General features: G+C 37.2%; 1 protein-coding gene and 1 non-coding gene across 3 annotated transcripts in view; both read left to right on the forward strand.

Annotated features, from left to right (window-relative positions):
* Window positions 1–22259, forward strand: part of TXK (TXK tyrosine kinase) — a 78188-nt gene that overhangs the window by 17744 nt on the left and 38185 nt on the right. For both annotated transcript variants that reach the window (XR_008480234.2, XM_035293743.3), the window contains exons 2-8: window positions 1815–1869; window positions 2890–2992; window positions 3683–3888; window positions 5602–5667; window positions 12313–12367; window positions 18893–18972; window positions 19907–20034. Coding sequence is in view for 1 of the 2 variants with exons in the window: in XM_035293743.3 (XP_035149634.2) it covers window positions 1815–1869; window positions 2890–2992; window positions 3683–3888; window positions 5602–5667; window positions 12313–12367; window positions 18893–18972; window positions 19907–20034 (693 nt within the window). In the remaining variant the exon portion in view is untranslated. The remainder of the gene's footprint in view (window positions 1–1814; window positions 1870–2889; window positions 2993–3682; window positions 3889–5601; window positions 5668–12312; window positions 12368–18892; window positions 18973–19906; window positions 20035–22259) is intronic.
* Window positions 11083–11190, forward strand: LOC118152497 (U6 spliceosomal RNA). The gene has a single exon (XR_004741258.1). It is a non-coding gene; the product is annotated as a U6 spliceosomal RNA (small nuclear RNA).

The raw sequence follows: 22259 nt of genomic DNA on the forward strand, positions 1-22259 counted from the left end.
TCCTCACCGTTGCCTTTCTTAGGCATCCTATTATTCCCATTTTACAGACAAGGAAACTGAAGCACAGAACATTTAACAGTATACTCAAAGTCACAAAGTTAGACATTAATCTCTGCCTTATAGGGCTTCTCAAAGGGAGTACATACTATTTACCTCATTCTTACAGTTGGGAAAACTAAGATTTAGAGAAGTAAAGGGACTTATCCAGATGTAGTCAGCAGGGCTAGGGCTAACCCCAGGGTCTGTCTCCCTTCAAAGTGAATGCGCACCTCTAAGGTACTCTGCTGCCACCTGAATACTTGAGTTTCAGATGTCAATAGGAGGTGCAGGTTCTATGAAAATAAAATATCCTTTTGAAATTCAAAATTTATTTCTGGTCTTTATTTTATTTTAAATTTAATTCACTCTATTTTTTTGAAGACAGAGTCTCAACTCACTGAAGCCTCCATCTCCCAGGTTCAAGGGATCCTCCCACCTCAGCCTCCTGAGTATTGGAAACTACAGGCATGCCCCACCATGCCTGGCTAATTTTAAAAAAAGGTTTTTTTTGAGGTAGAGTTGGGGTTCTGCTATGTTGCCCAGGCTGATCTCAAACTCCTGGGCTCAAGCGATCTGCCTGTCTCAGCATCCCAAGGTACTGAGATTATAGGCGTGAGCCACTACCCTCGGCCTATTCATGGACTTTAAAAAGGAAAATCATCTCACTTAAATAAAGATGAAGCTTGACAATGCAAGTGTAGGCATAACCCAGACTTACTAGCTAGTTCTTTCTTCAAATGTTGTTATCTTTAAACTTAATTCATATTAAGAGCCTGTGTTTCATGTAATACTATGCAGCCATAAAACAAATGAGTTCATGTCCTTTGCTGGGACATGGATGAAAATGGAAGCCATCATTCTCAGCAAACTAACAGAGGAACAGAAAACCAAACACCACCTGTTCTCACTCATAAGTGGGAGTTGAACAATGAGAACACATGGACACAGGGATGGGAATGTCACACTCTGGGGCCTGTCAGGGGATTGGGGGAAAGGGAAGGGGAAGCATTAGGACAAATACCTAACACACGTGGGGCTTAAAACCTACATGGACGGGTTGATGGGTGCACAAACCACCATGGCACATATATATCTATGTAACAAACTTGCACATTCTGCACATGTATCCCAGAACTTAAAGTTAAGAAAAAAAACAAAAAACAATACCTAGATTCCTCCCCAGATAGTCTAATTTTATTGGTCTGAGGTATGCAGGGTATGATCTATGCTCCAGAATATTTTTAAAGCTCCTCAGATAATTCTAACATGCAGCTAAGGTTTAGAACCATTTTTAAATTACAATAAATAAAAAAAGAATAAATAAAATTCCACTGAAATGTTGATGGAATTAAAAAGAAAAAGCCTATGTGTTAAACAATTTAATTAAAAAAATTGACAGACCTAATTCAAAATCCCTGCCAACAGATTTCCTAGGGGAGCACTGCTTTTGGAATCCTATTTTCTTGTACATTTATTAGCCAACATTAGTCCTGACAAAGGTAAAAGAGAATACGCTGGTCATTTATCACTCACAGACTGAGGAAATGCAAAAACCAGACCAGAGGAGAAGAGCCTGAGAAGGGAAACCACACTGGCCAACGTGCCAGGAACTTATTTTTTGCTTTAGTGACAGTTATTTGTCTTCCACTAGTGAAGGAAGGCGTGATAGAGACTTTCATATGCTTTATAACAATTCTTATCTCCCTCCTCTTAGAGACACCCTCAATATCACATACTCATGGCTTTCTAACAACTGGGAATGATCTGCTTTTCAGATAACACCATCCAGTCGGTTTTCTGTTGCTGCTGTTGCTGTTCAGTGCAGAAGCGGTAAGTCTACTTCCGAGGGCAGTTTTATGAAAATTATTCAATTCAGTTTCTTTATTACCTATGGAGTCACCATGTCTCTTTGCACCTGCTGTTCTCTCTACCTGGGAACGCTTCTCCCATTTTCTCCCTGTTGAATGCCTATTTGTTTAAAGGTCTAGGTCAAATGTCAGGTCACCTGGGATCCTTTCCTGATGCTTTAGAGTTAGTGGTTCATTCTATTGTGTTCCCACAGTGTGCGGCATGGTTCTCCACTTAATTTTTATTTCGTGTATGTTGTTTGTAGGTCTGTGCTCCAATAGGTAATTTTTGCCCTGTAAGGGCAAGAATCCTATCTTAGTTATCTATCTCCCCAAAACTATCAGTGTATCTTATACTTTGATGGCAATGAATGACTCTGTAAGAATTAAATCCAAGACAGCATGTTAACAGAAAAAGCTAACATTTAATAGGAGTGTTCTGTATATCAGATACTACGCTAAAAGATTTATTTTTGTTAACTCATTTAGTTCTCAAAACACGTATTTTTTTTTACAATCCCCATTTTACAGATGAGGAAATTGAGGCTTAGAGAGGTTACATTGCTTACCCAAAGCCACTCTATGAAATGGTGGAGCTGGGATTCAAACTCATGTTCCTAATCACTATACCATGTCTATTTATAACAAAAAGACACCATCAAATGAGGTAATGATATAAAAGGACAAACACCGAGCCAGATACAGAGTAAGTTTTCATTACCGTGATTATAATTTATGCCCCAAAGATGCACCAGACTCTACTGGGAACGTGACATGTTTTCGCAATTTTATTTTATAACAACTTGACACTCTTAGCATCTCTAGTTTCTGCGTAAGAAAACTTAAGTTCTTAAAACTAGTGATTTGCCCAGGGAGATGGAAATAGGAAGCATTCTAAATGAAAAAGCAGTGGGAAAGAGACCTGGATTTTTCTACTCATTCTGTGAAAATCTAGTGGATTGTACAAATAATTATTTGTAACATGATTGCTTTTCAATGTCAGACAAGTGAGAACACAGATAAGCTTGAGCACAGATGAAGAGCTTCCAGAAAAATACACCCAGCGTCGCAGGCCGTGGCTCAGCCAACTGTCAAATGAGAAGCGAGTGAGTATCATTTTGGCAGGCAAGAGGGGAATGGAGAAGGTTGTCTTCTTAGAATCTTCATTCATGAGGTGCTGTTGTTGCCCAGAATCTAGGATCAGGCTTGGCCCAAAATAAGTGCTCAATAATTTGTGAAGGAATGTTCTAGAAGAAAGTCAAAGGGGGAAAAAAAAGGCAGTTAAAATTGGCTACTTATATTTAAAAGCCAGAACTTGCTAATGGGAAATGAGTGGGGGGAAAACATATTTTGGCTCCTGTCATTTTTGAGGCTGAGATTAATTTTCACTTCAGTGAAAACAGCATTCTTAGGAAGTATGGTAAACCTAAGCACAAGCTGCCACCACATGAAAAGAAAAAGGCCAGTTTTCTTCTTCCAAGACAGAAAAAATTCTTAAAACAAGGTGAGACTGTTGAAGAAGAGTACATCATCTTTTGAGAATTTTGATACCAAGAAAATCCAGTACAATGCTGGCAAGAGAACTTGTGATCTCAAAAATGTAAAAATGGTGAGTGTGTTGCTGGATCCAAGAGGAGTTTTATAGTTAGTCCTTCCCACATTTATCCCATCCTGGCTTCTGCCTTGATATAGCTGGATAAGAAGAGTGGGGCAGAAGGCAAGATGCTTTATCCCTATGTTTTTTAGTACAGATTATTAAAATGATAGTAAAACAACTCACTTCTTGGTTTTCACAGTCCAACAGGGGCCGTGTGCAACTGTCGAAACGAAAGCCACTGCCTCCTCTCCCACCCTCTGAGGTTGCTGAAGAGAAGATCCAAGTCAAGGCACTTTATGATTTTCTGCCCAGAGAACCTTGTAATTTAGCCCTAAGGAGATCAGAAGAATACCTGATACTGGAGAAATACAATCCTCACTGGTGGAAGGCAAGAGACCGTTTGGGGTAAGACACTTACATGACTTAGTCAGTATCCAGTTCCTCCAACACAAAGAAGACTATTTAGTGACTCAGGCTTATAACTCTTCCCTCTGCATGAAATGGAACCTGTCCCCTCTCCTGGAAGGTATGTGAGAGAATGAAAGAACAGTGATTTCAGGCAAAGTCTCAGAACCACATCCACCCGGCTTCACATCCTGATGCTGTCACTTACTATTGTGTGTCCCTGGGCAAGTCACTTACCCTCTCTGAATTTTTGTTTTTTCATTTGTACAATGGAAATAATAATTCTGACAATGTAGTTTCTTATTCTGATTTGTACTTTTATTTGGGAATTTGTTGGGTTTTTTTTTCTGTTAAGCTCTAAGGTAAGAACAGAAATAGTATCTTATTCACTTTTATGTTTTTACAATAACTAGTTTTGGAAGCAAACATTGCAGTTGCTGCTGAATGAGATTAGAAAGAAAAAAGACCCTGGGATGCAGATAGGTTTCATTGTGTCAGTTGCAACAGATGGTTAATGCCTGACTAGAGTCCTGAGTTGAGAGGAATTCCAAGGAATATCTGGGCTTCCTGAGAGAGAAGGCTGGCATTGATATCTGATATTTGCCGAGATTTAGAGATTATAAGTATCCAAGTATTATAAGCATGTAAATTACATACCTCTTTCTTCAACTACATTTTCTCAATGATGTGCCCTCTTAACGGTTCTCAATATGTGATGGAGACTTTTCAATGGAAAAGAGGCATTAGTAGGTTCAGGATTGTGTAATTAGCCACACCTGCAGGTGGACTATTGGCATGCCTCAGACTTAAAAGTTGAATTTTTGATTTCACAGTTAGTAAGTGAATAGAGTCTTTAAAAATATATAATATGCAAACATTAATGTCAAAATTCTGCTTTGCCACTACCTTCAAACCCAAGTGTTTCCCCAAAAGTAAATATTATTATGCATTTAGTGTATTTTCAGTGTGCTTACATTCACATATCAAAATATATGATATTGTTTGTAGAATTAATTTACCTAAATCTTATCATACTTTATGCATGATTCTGCAACTTACTTTTATTTCTCAATAATATGTCTTGGAGATCTTTTTGTAATTTCAAATGTTGGTTAAGGTATAGGGAAAGTGAAACCTCTACCGTGCTGATAGGTGTGTAAGTTGGTGTATCCTACTTTGATGGAAGTTTATTGCATGTCCTGAAAGATGCACATATCCCGTGACTTAGCAATTCCCCTCCTTGCTGTCTATCTTTGAGAAATATTGTTACTTCTGTACAGGAAGGCATGTTCAAGGATTTCTTTATGGCATTGATCCTACTAGGGAAGTGGTTAAACTAGAATACCTCTACTATGGAATAGTAATTCAGCGATTGAAAAGAATGAAGCCAGGATCTTTATAATTGCTGTGTTTTTAACCTAGTCACTATGACATCAGATGATCATTTAAGTGCCCTCTTTTCTCTTTAAAATGGTTGTGGGCTCATAAAAACCCTTTAAGTATTCACACTGCAAGTTGGGATCTTAATACATTTCTTGTACAGAGGTTTTTGTTGAGTTAGAAATGAAAAAAACTTTTTTTCTCTTTATAGCGATTTAATCAGTAAAATGAATTTGATTCCCCTTAGATCCTTACAGTTTCAAAAGGATTGTGGCCGTGATAATGCCACAAACATGCCAAGCATTTTGATTTTTGCTTTTTCTTTTGTTACAGGAATGAAGGCTTAATCCCAAGCAACTACGTGACTGAAAACAAAATAACTAATTTAGAAATATATGAGTAAGTCTTCCCCAAAATATGGCCTATGGTTAACCTATGAATATCAGGGACATTTTGGCAGCTTGTAAGTATAGATACTGTTTTTGGTCTGTAAAAGGAAAAGAAAGTAACACATTTGACAGCATTAATAATAAAGAGTACTTTGATCCTTATCATGGTTGATTCAGAAACTTCTTTTTCTTAAACTTATTTTTGTTCTGTTTTGTATAGCCACTTTTTCTGTTTTAGCAGTGACAGACTGAAACCAAACACTCATCTGGCACTTGTTTTACTATGTATTCTACTGTAAAATTTAGTTTAAAAAATGACATTAAATTTGCAGTGAGTGGTACATTGGACTTAACTATATAGATGAATTACTACACTTTGGCTCATGTTTTCGTATGCTTTGGAAATAGCTGAAGATATGAGCTAGGATAATGCTGTAGTTTGGAAGAACTCTTTGGCATATTCACTCGAGTTCTGCTTGATATCTATTTTTGTTACAGTTATAGATTTGGAAGATGGAGGAAATCTTAGCAATCACTTTTTTAGCCCCTCATTTTGCAGATGAGAAGATTGACAGAAGACTTTACAGGTAGAGAGCAGTAGAACTGAGACTAGTCTTTTTTTAAAATTATTTTTTGAAAGGAAAGAAGGAAAGAAAAAAGTAGTGAAGGGGAGGAAGAAAGAGGAAGAAAAAGAGGGAGAGAGAACGGGAATGTGGCTTTATTCTAAAAATGGGTATTAATAATGGCCGATCAATATTTCATTTAAACCTCTGAATAGGTGTGATGTGGTATTGACAAGAATGTATATTTTGTGTATTTAAAGTGGAGAGCTCTACAAATATGTATTAAGTTTACTTGTTCCAGATCTGAGTTCAAGCCCTGGATATCCTTATTAATTTTCTGTCTCTTTGAGTCTAATTTTTTTTTTATAAATTTAGATTTTTAGTTTGAGGATCTCCCCCCACCTCCATCCCGCTTGGGCACTTATCTTGCAATTAGCATATGCCTCCACCAGGTGGCAGTAGGTAATATGCATTGAGGATTAAGACAAGTGCTTTTCTGAGAACCAGGCGGTAAATACAACTGAATGAGAGAAACTCCTTGGTTGGTCTTGCTACTAATAAAGCCCACCTGGAGATCTAACTCAGTACATCTCTCCTAAAACAAATTCAATTTCAAAAGCTTTGGTGAATAATGTAGACTTTATTGGAGGAGAGAAGGAGATGACTTCAGGACACATGACACATCTACATCACTCTATTAGATTTCTCCATTAGCTATTTCTGTTCTCTCTCCAGTCACTCTCCTCATCCGCATCACAGGAGCTCTTCTGTCTTTTCCCACCTTCACTCAGCCTCATGTCTCTATTGGAGCCGTTTAGCTCTTCCCAAGATTCTAATCTCCAGTAAAACAACCTCAGATGACTGAACCCACCTTCCTTATAAAACAGTTCCAAAGTGCTCACTTTGGTGGAATATATGCTAAAATTGGAATAATACAGAGAAGATTAGCATGGCAATTTTTTATTGTTTTTATTTTTTTGAAGTTTTTAAAATATTTTAAGTTCTGGGGTACATATGCAGAAGTGCAGGTTTGTTACATAGGTTTACACGTGCCATGGTGGTTTGCTGCATCCATCAATCCATCATCTACATTAGGTATTTCTCCTGATGCTATCCTTCCCATAGCCCCCCCAGCCCCCAACAGGCCATGGTATATGATGTTCCCCTCCCTGTGTCCATGTGTTCTCATTATTCAGCTCCCACTTATGAGTGAGAATATGCAGTGTTTGTTTTTCTGTTCTTGTGTTAGTTTGCTGAGAATGATTGTTTCCAGCTTCATCCATGTCTCTGAAAAGGACATGAACACATTCTTTTTTTATGGCTGCATAGTATTCCATGGTGTATATGTGCCACATTTTCTTTATCCTGTCTATCATTGATGGGCATTTGGGTTGATTCCAAGTCTTTGCTATTGTGAACAGTGCCATAATAAACATTCACGTGCATGTATCTTTAGAGTAGAATGATTTATAATCCTTTGGGTATATATCCAGTAATGGCATTTATGAATCAAATGGTATTTCTAGTTCTAGATCCTTGAGGAATCTTCACACTGTCTTCCACAATAACTGAACGAGTTTACACTCCCACCAACAGTGTATAAGCGTTCCTATTTCTCCACATCCTCTCCAGCATCTGTTGTTTCCTGTCTTTTTAATGATTGTCATTCTAACTGGCATGAGATGGTATCTCATTGTGGTTTTGATTTGCATTTCTCTGGTGACCAGTAATGATGAGCACCTTTTCATGTTTGCTGGCTGCATACATGTCTTCTTTTGAGAAATGTCTGTTGATATCCTTCGCCTACTTTTTGATGGGGTTGTCTTTTTCTTGTAGATTTGTTTAAGTTCTTTGTACATTATGGATATTAACTCTTTGTCAGATAGATTGCAAACATTTTCTCCTTTCTGTAGGTTGCCTATTCACTTTGATGATAGTTTCTTTTGCTATGCAGAAGCTCTTTAGTTTAATTAGATCCCATTTGTCAATTTTGGCTTTTGTTGCCATTGCTTTTGGCATTTTAGTCATGAAGTCTTTGCCCATGCCTATGTCCTGAATGGTTTTGTAGCATGAAAATTTTTAAAAATTAAAAAAAAAAGAGGCCAGTCATGGTGGCTTACACCTGTAATCCTAGCACTTTGGGAAGCTGAGGTGGGAGAATTGCTTGAGCTCAGGAGTTCAAGACCATACTGGGCAACATAGTGAGACCCTATCTCTATTTTAAAAAAAGAAGAAAAAAAGTTCTGCAGTTGTCTACTCAAGAGCGTGTCCTCCTGGGGTCTCGCTGCTACCCCGAGCTGAAGCTGACCAACAAAAACAGGCCTCTTGCAACCAGGTCAGAGGAGATTTTGTATGTATTTACAGATATTATATGAAGATCTTTTGCTTAGAAAAATAAAACTTTTTTTCATATCATTTGAATTTTCCAGGCAATTAAAGGAGACATTTGTTAAGGTAGCTAACACGGTGCTGGGTGGTTAGCGAATGGACACTCACTGCCCGGGAATGTTACTTTCCACCCTTTGATTATTCATTTACTCATTGATTCCCCTGTTTAGACAAGGCCTAGACTCTGCCTATAACAACCTGTTTATACTGTGGATGTTGGATCATCTCAGTTAAACTACTCTGAGGTTACAACTGCTACCTCATTTTCTTGGGCCTCAATTTACCTATGTGTTTGTTTAAAAAAGCATCCTTTTTTAAATGACTCCAATTATGAGAAAACTCATTTTTCATTTTATTGCTGTTTCTAAAAATAGGTTTATCAAAATGTAGATAAAATGTTATCATTATTGATCACTGAAATTTATTGATCCCTTACTATGTGCCAAGCACTGTTCTAATGGTTGTACAAAAGTTACTGTCCTAGGTTGAAGTGCTAGAGCGTGGGTACAGAAATGGGAGCAACCTGGGTCCAAATCCGGCATCAGGACTGACTAGTGCTTTGGTTCTGGGCGGAGTTACCTAATGTCTCTAAACCTCTGATTGATCTGAAAAGCAGAGACAATAATACCTATAGTATCTACCAATAATAAACCATTAATACATTCTAGTGATTATTATTATTTCATAAACCATAAAACTACCTGGAAAAACATTTACAGTTTGGTCCACCTTGCCTAGTATTACAGGTGTTCAACATTTCTTTGTTACTTCAGTCCTCAAATCATCTTATTTGTTCCATCTGTATTTATTGTACACTTCTGATATTGCAGATATTACAACATGAAATATACAGATGGAACTTATAGTTTCTTGGGGGGAAAACCGACATTAAACAACCCTAAGTCCACAAATAAATGTACAATTTTAAATTGTAGTGTTATGACACACTGGAGCCTAGGGCGGGGGGTGAGGCGGGGGTGGCAAGGGGAGGGAGAGCATCAGGAAGAATAGCTAATGGACGCTGGGCTTAATACCTAGGCAATGGGACGGTCTGTGCAGGAAACCACTATGGCACACATCTACCAACGTAACAAATCTGCACATCCTGCACATGTACCCTGGAACTTAAAATAAAAGTTGAGAAAAAAAATAAAATAAATTGTAGTATTTTGAAGGAACAGTATTGGACACTGTGGGAGAAAACAGGGCAGGGGATATAATTTAGATAAGGGATGTTGGGGAAGAGTTTTCTGAGGAAGTGAGGTCTAAAGGTGGTAGAGGGAGTGTGTGTTGGGAGGAGGGTGGGGTACAGTGGAAGGAATGCTGTGTCAATGTGGAGTTCTGATATTTGAGGGGAACTTTTGGGCAAAGAAAGATTTATGGCTACTTTGGCTTTAAATGTATACCCAAAAGATCAATATTACAATGTAGAAACCTAGTTTTCAGAAAGCCCTCAAATTCAACTTATAAAATTTGATATACTATATATAGATCTAAAGAAATAAGAACAATCATCTTAATTCAAATTCAAGATACTAAATATCATTGAACAATCAGTCCTATTTATAAGCTCAGTTAATTAAGTTTTTGAAAACTTAATTTGCATTAATAACTGAATAAATTCAGTTTTCTTTCAACACATGCCTGACCGGGCAAATCTGCAATTATGATAAGCTCTATATAAGTCTTTAAATGATCCTGGAAATCTAATAAGCTAACCGTATAAATGTGGAAATAAAGTTCTTGTAACCATACAAATACCATTTTAAAAACAAGTCAAATTCTCTTCAACTTCAAATAACAAGTTTTAAAATTAGTTATGCCCTTTAAAATCAGAGATGAAAATCTAATACGCCAGATTATCTTAAAATAATAGATATTTTAAATACCAAACATATGGATTGTTCCTGAACTGTACAGAAGTATGAGTTCCATTTATCTCACTATTTCTACAGAATCCTTAGTCTGCTCACAATTAGAAAGTCACTTACTAAGGGAAGCAGATTAACCTTCTCAGATCTAATGGGGTTTCTAGATCAAAAATTCAAGAACACAATGCTGTTTACTTATTGATCAGAAATCTGAGATTGGAACATGTTCATAAAACATACAGGATGTTCCTCCTCACCCATAGCTGGACATGCTGGATTTAGAAAGAAAATATCAATAGGACACCTGTCCCTAACCCCTTTGTGCACATCATTTGGTCTTAGTTATAATTAGTGTTGTCTAGGTGTAAGAGTTACAGTTTCTCTCATACATATGTTTTTAAAAAGCCTTCTAACTTTTATCATCTGATTTAAATAGATGAAATTCTGAAATACTGTGCTCTTGCCTCCTCTAAGTTCTGTTTGTTCAGTCTCTTTCCTGCCTGATAGAATTCTGAATTATTTTAAAGGATCTTGAATTTGTCACATACGTCTATCAGGCAATATTAGATTAAGTTGAACATCTTTTTAAAAATCTTGTTTTGAGTGCTTGCTTTAGCAGCACATATTCTCAACATTAGAACAATACAGAGAAGATTAGCATGTTCCCTGCTCAAGGATGATACACAAATTCGTGAAATGTTCAATTTTTTTTTAAAGTCTTGTTTTGAAAGGAAAACCTTTTAGGTTTCCTTTCTCTCTTTTGTTCTACCATTATCCTTTCTCCTTCCTGTACAACATTTGCTTGCCAACTAGGTATTATCATATCAAACTGTATGTTTAGCTTATTAGTTAATATTAGTTAACTACATTTACTGCATGTACTTCTGATATTCTAAAGTCATTTAATGATATGTTTCATGCAGAGAAAACAGCATGATTGGGGGAAGAAAGGGGGTTGGTGAGGAAGGAAAGAATTCCAATGAGACTGAAGCTTCCTGAGTGAGGGGAGACTCAGGAGGCAGATGGGGCAGGAGAGAGTGTTACAGCAAGTTCGTGTATTGGTTGTTCCATGTATCCTACTTTTTGAATTTTAAAAAATTTTATTTTAGATCCAAGGGGTACACATGCATTTTTTTTTTACAACAGTATATTGTGTAATGGTGGATATTGGGTTTCTAGTGTACCCACCACCTAAACAGTGAACATTTTACCCAATAAGTCATTTTTCAGCTCTCACCCCCTTCCATCTTCCCTGCTTTGGGAGCCCCCAGTGTCTATTCTTTCCATCTCTGTGGCTATGTGTTCCCCCTGTTGAGCTCCCACTTACAAGTGAGAACATCTGCTAACCACTGACTATACTGTGACATCATGTACTTAGGAGTGTCAGAAAAGAAAGAATGGGATCTAATTTTTGGAAGGGGTAACAAATCACCTATAAAAACATGTAAATAGGAAGTTTCTGAGAGGAAAGACAGAAATAAGTATTTTTTTAGTTTGTCTGCCAAAGCTCAAATAGTGTTTGTTCAAGATGACGAGGTCTTTACCGCATACCTTTTAGGGAAATTTATAAGAAGTTAAATCATTCATAATGATATACTAAGTGTATGTCAGGAAGGTGAATTGAGATATGATAGAATGAACTAGATATTGGCTTGAAAATAAAATTATATTAAACTTAACTCATAATAGTATATTATTGTTTATCTGAAATTTTTTTTAAAAAATCAACTTTCTACAATCAGTTCTGAAGTTCTCAAAAATGAAGAAAATGAAGCATTTTTTTCTAAAATAATTGAATATGAAATTTAAAAATCATTTTTATGGCTTTTACAGGTGGTACCATAGAAACATTACCAGAAATCAGGCAGAACGTCTATTGAGACAAGAGGTAATTCAGTGTATTTGTGGACATTTTCAAAATTTCTGAAAGTACTTATAAAGACTTTAACCAGCTAAAAAAGTATATTAGTTCTAAAATATTATTACATCTCAACTATATATTTTATGTGAAGTTGTAAATCAGATATATATGTATCAGATCATTTCCATCAACTTTCATTATAATTTCAGAAATATGTTTCTCCTGAAAGATTTCAGCTCCAACATAGGGAGACTCTAAGGTGCATTCTGCCAATGTGCCAATGCAGTCTCTCTCTCTCTCTCTCTCTCTCTCTCTCTCTCTCTATTGTGTGTGTATATATATATGGAATCTCTCTCTCTCTCTCTCCCCCCCATATACGTGTGTGTGTGTGTGTGTGTGTGTGTGTGTAATTTTTTTTTGAGACATGGTCTCGCTCTGTCACCCAGGCTGGAGTGCAGTGGCCCGATCACAGTGGACTGAAGTCTTGACCTCCTGGACTCAAAGCTATCTTCCCAACTCAGCCTCCTGAGTAGCTGGGACTACAGGCATGCCACCATGCCTGGGTAGTTTTTTTGTATTTTTTATAGACATGGGGTTTTACCATGTTGCCCAACTGGTCTTGAACTACTGAGCTTAAGTGATCAGCCCAGCTCTGCCTCCCAAGGTACTGAGATTATAGGTGTGAGCCACCATGCCCAGCCTGGAGTCTGTATTTGAATTGCTCATTATACCCTTTGCACCAAGTATAAACTCGATCCTCAGGAACTTAGTTTACACTCATTCAAAACGCAAAGAAAAATACATGCCGCTCCAGTTTCTTTGTTCTTTGGAAGCAAAGAAAAAAGTTGAATAGCCAAAATACCAAACTCAGATAAAAACTCCTCTTGGTTTGAATTTCCAGCTGTCAATAAACATTAACTGTGGGTAAAACTAGAGTCAGAACTAGAAACCAGGTAAGAAGTATGTGTGTCATTATGCTCTGCTGTTGGATGTTGAGGAAATCTAGAAATGCAAATGAGAAAGAATCAGTTCTGTAACTCAAAACTCAATGCCAGTAATGGCGCAGGACACAGTGAAGATCCACTTCATAGCAGGGGCGAGGCAGAGAATGAGGGACACAGGCCCATCCTCAGGTAACCACGTGGATGGAGACTGGACAGGCCTCACTTGCTTGGAGGAAATTGAGTGGGGCAGCAAATATTCCATCTTCCTGGTGTGGTCACGGCAAATGGCCTTTTGTGAGGTGATATTAATAGGTCCAATATGGAGAAATAAAATGTTATGACAAGTGGACAGAACTAGAGAAGGAAGGTCCCAGAGGAGGTCCACAGTCAGCACACTGGGCACAGATAATATGGCTGAAATCACTGGGCTGTGCAGATTCAGGCTTCTGCATCTGAAAAGAAGCCAGACAAGGCCAGGATCTCTACAGCAATTTGAAGAGTGAATTATACGCACAGGCCCACAATCCAGATATGCCAAATATTAAAATTTGGCCATGACATTAAAAATAAATTACAGCTACAGGAAGCCCACCCCTTCATCTTTTTGGTCCTCTCTCATTCTCCAGAGGCAGTCACAACAGCAAGGAAGGTCCCCGTTTTGTCCATGTGTTTGTATTTTGACCATATATGCGTGCACATAAACAACTGATAACATTACTTTATGTATTTTACCATTTGACAGAAGGAGAGCATATGTATGTTGATTTTTCAGTTAAACTATGTTTTCAAAATTTATCGATATGGGTACATATACTATAGATCAAAAACATTCCTTTAACTGTATATTAGTGTATTTCATGATATGACTATATAAAATTGTATTCAGTATGGATAAACATTCAAAATGTTCCTAATTTGTTACTGTTACAACCAATTCTGCAATGAATTTTCTTATAAATGTCAAGTTGTACACAAGGGTGAGATGGAATTATGTGGTCCCAGGCTATGTGCAGATTTAACATTATTAGATATTTTCAAAACATGATTCAAAATGGTTATACTAATTTAGGCTTTTGTGGTGAATGAGATAAACTGGTTCCCAACATTCTTGCCAGCAGGTGGCAAGTAGTTTCACACTTTTTTTTTTCAGTTCATTGGGTGAGAAATTTTATATTTTTTCAAACATTTTCTTGATTACCAGTGCAGTTGAGTTACTTTTGAAGTGTCTGTAGGCTGGTTGAGCTTACTCTTTTGTGACATGCCTGTTAATATTTTTTGTTCATTTTTCCTGTAGTACTTGCCTTTTTAACTTATGAGTCTACATTTAAAAAACATAGCTGGGTGTGGTGGCTTAAGCCTGTAATCCCAGCACTTTGGGAGGCCGAAGCAGGTGTATCGTTTGAGATCAGGAGGTTGAGACCAGCCTGGCTAACATGGTGAAACCCCATCTCTACTGAAAATATAAAAATTAGCCGGGTGTGGTGGTGCATGCCTGTAATCCCAGCTACCCAGTAGGTTGAGGCTGGAGAATTGCTTGAACCTGGGACGTGGAGATTGCAGTGAGCCGAGATCATGCCACTGCATTCTAGTCTGGGTGACAGAGTGAGACCCCGTCTCAAAAAAATCAATTAAAAAGGATGATAAAAAGTATATCCAGAATACCAATCTTTTTTGTCAGTTATGTATTATAAATATACTCTTCTGGCTTCTGGCTTTTAAGAAAACTTTACATGTTTTCCTTTCTTGCATAGGATTTAAAAAGGTTTATGTTGTCACATTTCTCAAATTTTCCTTTATTATCTGTGCTTTAAAAAATTTTTTTTTTTTTTTTGCTTAGTGTAAGAGGTTTTTCTTCCAATTGAAGTCATAAATGGATTTTCTATTAAATGTATTAAGGATTTGCTTTTCACATCTGGGTCTTTATCAGAAATGTGTGCATATGTGTGTATAAAGCATGGGGTATTTAAAATATACATATTTTTCTATGTATCTTAAAAATGTTTTTCTAATTTATATATTTTCTAATTTTTATTTTAAAAATACACCTGGATTAAACCGTATTTGTCATGACGCATTTAAAATACATATTCTAGTTTGGGTTTTCTGATATTTTATTCAGCATTTATCCTGTTATGTTCAAAAGGAAGCCTGGCTTCTAATTTTCTGTTCTCTTTGGTTTTAGTAAAAAGGTTACATTAACATCATAAAATGAGTTAAGGGATAGGGCTTTGTCTTTCTTTCCAGTCTGTGGAATAGTTGATATTGGTTGGTTAGGAACCATAACTGTCTTGTAAGAGAGTCCAGATATGCTGCTTTTACAAAAAAGTAGATATGTGACTACCGATTGAATTTCCTTTTCTTTTTGAAATGTTTGATAATTTATATTTACCTAGAGAATTGCCTATTTTAAATTTATTTTCAAATTTGTTCCATTAACAATTCATAGCAATATCCTATAATTTGTATTTATTTTATATTTCAATAGTCAGTATGTTCGTGTGGTCCAATCAAAAGATTTTGGAAAGTTTTCTTCCATCTTGTCTTCAAGCCACCAATTTCCCTCCCCACAGAAAAACTACTATTAGTTTATTTTGTGTCCTTTCCAAGACATTTAATACATACACAAGTAAGTACAAATATATTTTCTTGTGTTGTTACTTTTACACAAATGATAGCATAGGATATATACTTTTATATATATTATTTTTTCACATAAGGATATATATTTAGAATCTTTCCACATCAGTACACAAAATGTGTCCTCCTTCACTTTATACCTGCATAGTATTCCTTAGTTTAGTTGTATCACAATTTTTAAAACCAATTCTTCATTATGGAAATTAAATGGTATTCTTTTTCTGTTGAAACAGTGCTGCCATCCATAACCTGTCCATCTATCTTTCCCCATTTATGTGTGTTTGTAGGATAAATCCTCAAAGGTGCAAACTCTGGGTCAAATGAAATATACATTTTTAATTTGAATAAATACTAAAATGTCTTCAGTAGTTGTATCAGTGTATATGCCTACCGGAAATGTAAGCAAGTCTGTTTTCCCATAACCTTTTCACCCAGCACGTTATAAAAAACATCTGCTCAAGCCTGTAATCCCAGCACTTTGGGAGGCCGAGGCGGGCGGATCACGAGGTCAGGAGATCGAGACCATCCTGGTCAACCTGGTGAAACCCCGTCTCTACTAAAAATACAAAAAATTAGCTGGGCACGGTGGCGCGTGCCTGTGGTCCCAGCTACTCGGGAGGCTGAGGCAAGAGAATTGCCTGAACTCAGGAGGCGGAGGTTGCGGTGAGCCAGGATTGCATCATTGCACTCCAGCCTGGGTAACAAGAGTGAAACTCCGTCTCAAAAAAAAAAAAAAAAAAAAAAAAAATCTGGATATTTGCTCTCTGACACTTCATCTCGTGTGGATGTAATTTGCATTTCTCTTATTCTGGGAATGCTAAGCATTTTTTATATGATAAATTTTATATGTCTCTATTTCCTTTTCTGTGAACTCTTTGTTCATATCCTTTGCATAGTATTCTGTTGGGTTTTTGATGTTTTTCTCAGAATTTGTAGGACCCATGTAGCCATATTAAGGAAATTAGCCCTTCGTGACATGTGGTGTTATTTCCTGCAGTTTTTCTACTGTCTTACAGTATTTTGGCCTGAATGGTATTTGAATTTTATATGTATTGCCTTCCCCTTCCCAGGTCATTAAAAATATTCTGATGTTTCTTGATCACTTTAGTGGTTTTGTTTTGTGCATTTTTATCTTTGATCCATTTGTAATTTTTCCTGATCTAAGGAGAGAGAGATGGATTCGACTTAATTTTTTTCTAGATGGTTACCAAACATCCACCTTTCTGCAGTGGCTTGAGATGCCATTTTCATCATAAACAAAATGCCTATTTTGTACTATGTCTGGGCTTTCTACTTGGTTTTATCGATCAGCTTGTCTATTCATAGAGGACAACTACACTTTTAAGTACAGAGGCTGTCTCTAGTGTGGCTAGCCTCCCTCATTATTCTTTTTCAGAAATATTCTGGAAGTATTAATATGTATTTTTTGTCCATATAAGCTTGAGAATCTCCTTGTCTCATTTAAAAAAATCTTCCTATTGGTTGGTTGCATTAAATGTACAGATTAATTTGGGAAAAAATTCTCTGGCATTACAAATCAGTGAGGTTTGGGAACCCATTTGTTCTAGAACCCATATATTAATATTAATATGGAAAAAATCAGATTCGAATATCTAGGAAAAATAACCGTAGGTATATTAAACACCTGATGAGAAAAGCAAACGTTTTTGTATTCTTCAGGAGCATTTTAGAGTTTTCTTCATACAACTTTTGCACATTTATTTTTAAGTTTATCTTAAAATATTTCACCTTTTGTGTTGCTGTCATAACTGAGTATATCTTATTTTTACTTATAAAGCTTTTTATTTCTGTGAATTAATTTTGTAGCTGATAATTTGGGTGAATTCTCATGTTTTATGTAGTAGTTTTTCAGTTGATTCTCTTGGGTTTCCAGTATACAATCAGCAGCCAACAGTGATGAGTTCAACTCCTCTTTTATAATTTTAACATAGCACTTTTAATTTTTGCCTTTTATTTAGTTGAATTGGCTAGTGTCTCCAGAACAGTATGAATTGCCAGTGATGATAGTAGTGGGGATTATTTCCTTTTTCAGTTTTTTTTTTTTTTTTTTTTTTTTGACAATCTTGCTCTGTTGCCCAAACTGAATGCAGTGGCGCGGTCTTGGCTCACTGCAGCCACAGCCTCCTGGGTTCAAGCAATTCTCATGCTTCAGTCACCCGAGAAGCTCGGATTACAGGCATGTGGCACCACTTTGTATTTTCAGTAGAGGTGGGATTTTGCTATGTTGGCCAAGTTAGTCTCAAACTCCCAGACTCAAAATCCCAGTGCTGAGATTACTGGCATGAGCCACTGTGTCCGGCCCTTTTTCAGATTTTATTTGGAATGATTTTCACATATAGCATGATGCTGGATCTGAGACTAAAGTAAATAAGTGCTGTTGTGTTAAGGAATTACACACAAATTCCTATTTTATTGAGAATTACAAAAAATTGATATTAGAAGTTGAAATTTGTCAAATGGCTTTTCAACATCTTTAGAGAGGTTCATGTGGTTTTTCTCCTTAGACCTGCTATGTAGTTGGTGTAAAAGTCACTGTGGTTTTTGCCATTACTTTTAGTTACTTTTAATGTAAAAAACCACAATTACTTTTGCACCAACCTAATAATATGATAAATTATATTAATAAAATCCCAAATATTGAATTATTCTTACATTCCTGCATGTGATTCTTCTTGGTCATGGTATATCATTCTTTCGTGCTACTGGATTTGTTTGTTAATATTTTATTTAGAATTTTTATATTGATACAGGTAAGACTGGTCAGTAGTTTTTTGTGCACAGTTTTGGCTGCGCCATTGGTTAAATGGTATTCTTTTGCTGTTGAAACAGTGCTGCCATCCATAACCTGTCCATGTATCTTTCCCCATTTATGTGTGTTTGTAGGATAAATCCTCAAAGATGGATTTATTTATTTATTTATTCAATGAAAGATTTTTTTTTTTTTTTGCAGTCTAAAGAAGGTGCATTTATTGTCAGAGATTCAAGACATTTAGGATCCTACACAATTTCTGTATTTATAGGAGCTAGAAGGTAAGCACTTGTGATTTTGGTTACTGTAGAAATAATCCCTGGGACAGTCTCCATCACATAGACAATGTTAGTGAGAACTTAGGGAAAAGATTGCTGGCCTGGAAGTTAGAAAAACCAACCAGTCTGTAATATATCCTTAGCATGCTCTGGGTGACATTGGATAAGTTTCTTAACCTCTCTTGTCTTCCTTTTCTCAACCATCAAGTAAAGAGGGGGAGATTAGTTGTAGTAGACACTGTTGGGCGCTTTCCTTGTATCCCTTTGACTATTCTGGGATTCACCTGCAGAAAGGTCTCCTGCACTTAGAAAGCTTCCTGTGTCTGTCTGCTTGAGGACATTATGTGGCTGTGGGAACTTGTGGGCCCCATGGCTAAGCTGAAAGTGCCTGAGAGGTAACATCCCAGAAGCAACCCTACATTAAAGGAAATGTGAGTTGGTGGATAAATATCTCAGCTTCTTTCTACTTCAGTGGGACAATTGTGAGATGTGTTCCCCAGTCTCTCCTAGGTTCCTAGAAGCGTTGAGACCCAACTGCCCATAGTAGTAACCTACTAACTAATGCGCCTGGCATGGGGTTTTCCTTCCTTCCTTTTCTTACATCTCCAGTTGCTCACAGTGCGTGTGTTCATTCATTTAACCAATACTTGATATTCCATATGTATTTAAATGGATTCATTATGAGATCTACTTTTTTGGACAGTGGTCTTGTCACTCAGACAACTTTAGCTGAAGTTATGTTTGAATCTAAGGCCCCAAAAGTTTAGCTGAGGAATTTTCTTGGCATAGGGAGGCACTTGTTGAATTTAGTCATTCCAGTTCTCAGTGTAGTATTGCTAGGATGAGTTTTAGAACTGGAGTCCTGTTGTTTAATGAGTTGGCTTAGTTCCAAAGTGATCTTTCACTCTTCTAATAATTCACATTTTCTTTATTGTAGAAGTACGGAGGCTACCATAAAACATTATCAGATAAAAAAGAATGACTCAGGACAGTGGTACGTGGCTGAAAGACACTTCTTTCAATCAATCCCCGAGTTAGTCTGGTATCACCAGCACAATGCAGCCGGTAAGTGGGGAACTTCAAGCTGGGTGAGTCAGGGAGCCAGGCCCTTGATGACCAATGCATCTTTAGTATCAGACACTCGACAGGAGCAAATCTGAGAAATAGTTTAAGAGCTTGAAATACAGCCTGTCTTTTGAGCAGTTCTCTTTCTTATTGATGCCTCTTCATTTTTCTAGTTGGTGGGGGGCAGGAGTTAGGTCAATTTCTTATATTTCTACCAGGTTAGAAACATGATAGCTGACAGAGAAGCAAATAGTTATCAATCATGCATTTGTTTTGGAAATTTACATAGGGCTAAATGTAATAAGATTTCAGATACCCTAAATAATGATGCTTTTTTTCCCTTTGCCCCCATAAATCTGCTCTCTAGACAATTGCAATAGAAAATTACCCTTATATCTCTCATTCTCTGTTCTTTCTTGTTTGGAGAATATAAAAAGTTACAGAGAACACAGCCTTTCACAATTACATTTAGCCTAACTATACCAGAGGCATAGTTAACCCATTTCCCCAGCTATTGTTTGCAATAACTGCTATTTGTGCAAACCTATCATCTGTGAAAAGATATAGGAACCCAGAAAGTTCCACCAGAATTATAATCACATTTCTGGCCTTCAGCCCTCACTCACCCTGTGCTGAACTACTCTGAGCCCATGGGGAATCTTCTTATCTCAGCATTGCAGAATTCAGAATCCACTGTAACTTTTCATATTATTTTGACTTCTTGTCATGCATTTCTGTTTTAGATTTCTCTCATGAAAAGTGTTGACAAAAATTCCTCTTGGAAGGAGCTAGCTTTTTCATTACACTGGTTCTAAGTATCAGGAATATATCAATGGACATTCTTATCCTCCTGTGGGATGCATTCACGTGGATGTTCCAGGCAGTCACTGGAAGTTTGGTTAAGGAGTGAGGGTAAAATGTCTGGGTGGGGCCATAAAGGTCATAGTTGTAGCTAGAGATACAATCAAGAGGTCAGTTTTGAATTTTCTCCTTTACATTCTTCTTTCTCCTTCCTCCAAAGAAAAAACTTGAGAAAGAATGCTTATGGTGATAAGGTTACATGAGGTTAGTTGAGGGCTTAACCTCAGCTAGGTCTTAGAGTCACTGGTAGCATCCATTCCTGTTCTCTGTTCAAACTTTTACCATTCTCAAGACTCCTTTACCAGAATTAACCACTGCCCTATTAGCAAATCTCCTGTCTGTCTACATCATTAGGAAAAGTGAAGCCACCAGGCATGAGTGACCGCCGTCTCATCTTCTGTCCCTGTGCCCTCTCATCCTCATTCCCTCCAGTGGTAGGGAGGCCATGCCTGTGCTCTTGCTCTTACCTGCCATCCACTGTTCCTTTCTCTTCTGTTTCTCTTATGTTCTTTTGCCTTTCTCCCTTTAGCCCTTAACCGTATAAACATGCTTAAGACTTTCTTATCCTAAAAACAAAAACAACTCTCCTCCCGCTGCCCTAATTCTTTCTCTGTTTACACATTGCTCTTGTAAGTCACACTTTTGAAAAAATGTATCCACATCCTCTGTCTCCACTTCCTCACTTTCCATTTACTTTTTAAACATCTACGATCTGTCTTCTGCTTTCAGCACTCCATATTTGACCAGTGGCCCTATATTGACAGTACAGTGATGCTTTCTAGATCTGTGTGCAGATCCTCTGTGCTACATTTGGCAGTGTCACTTGTTGCTCCATCAGTGTTTGATATCACCCCCTTTTGGCCTTCTCTAACTCCGAATAGTTCCTACTGGGTCTTCCCAATGTGTCCTATTTCTGCTCTTCCCTTAAATAGATGATGCTTCTTTTTTTTTTTTTTTTTTTGAGACATAGTCTCGCTCTGTAGCCCAGGCTGGAGTGCAGTGGCACAAAATAGATGTGTCTTAATACCTCACTTCTGATTAATTATCAAATGCAATTTATTTCATATTCTAACTGTGTCTCCTATAGATCCCTGCCTCTCCCTTCTTCTAGTGCTGCCCTAATCATTGCTCACTTGGACAATTGCAATAGCCTCTTAACTGGTCTCATTGACACCAATGTTGATTTCCTCTTAGTCCACTCTGCTAGTACCGGAGTGATCTATCAGAAATGTTAATCTGGTGGGGGGCAGTGGCTCATACCTGTTATTCCAGCACTTTGGGAGCCTGAGGTGGGTGGGTCACCTGAGGTCAGAAGTTCAAGACCAGCCTGGCCAACATGGTGAAACCCTGTCTCTACTAAAAAT

The sequence above is a fragment of the Callithrix jacchus genome, chromosome 3 (genome assembly GCF_049354715.1).
Source record: "Callithrix jacchus isolate 240 chromosome 3, calJac240_pri, whole genome shotgun sequence".
NCBI classification, from domain to species: Eukaryota; Metazoa; Chordata; class Mammalia; order Primates; family Cebidae; genus Callithrix; species Callithrix jacchus.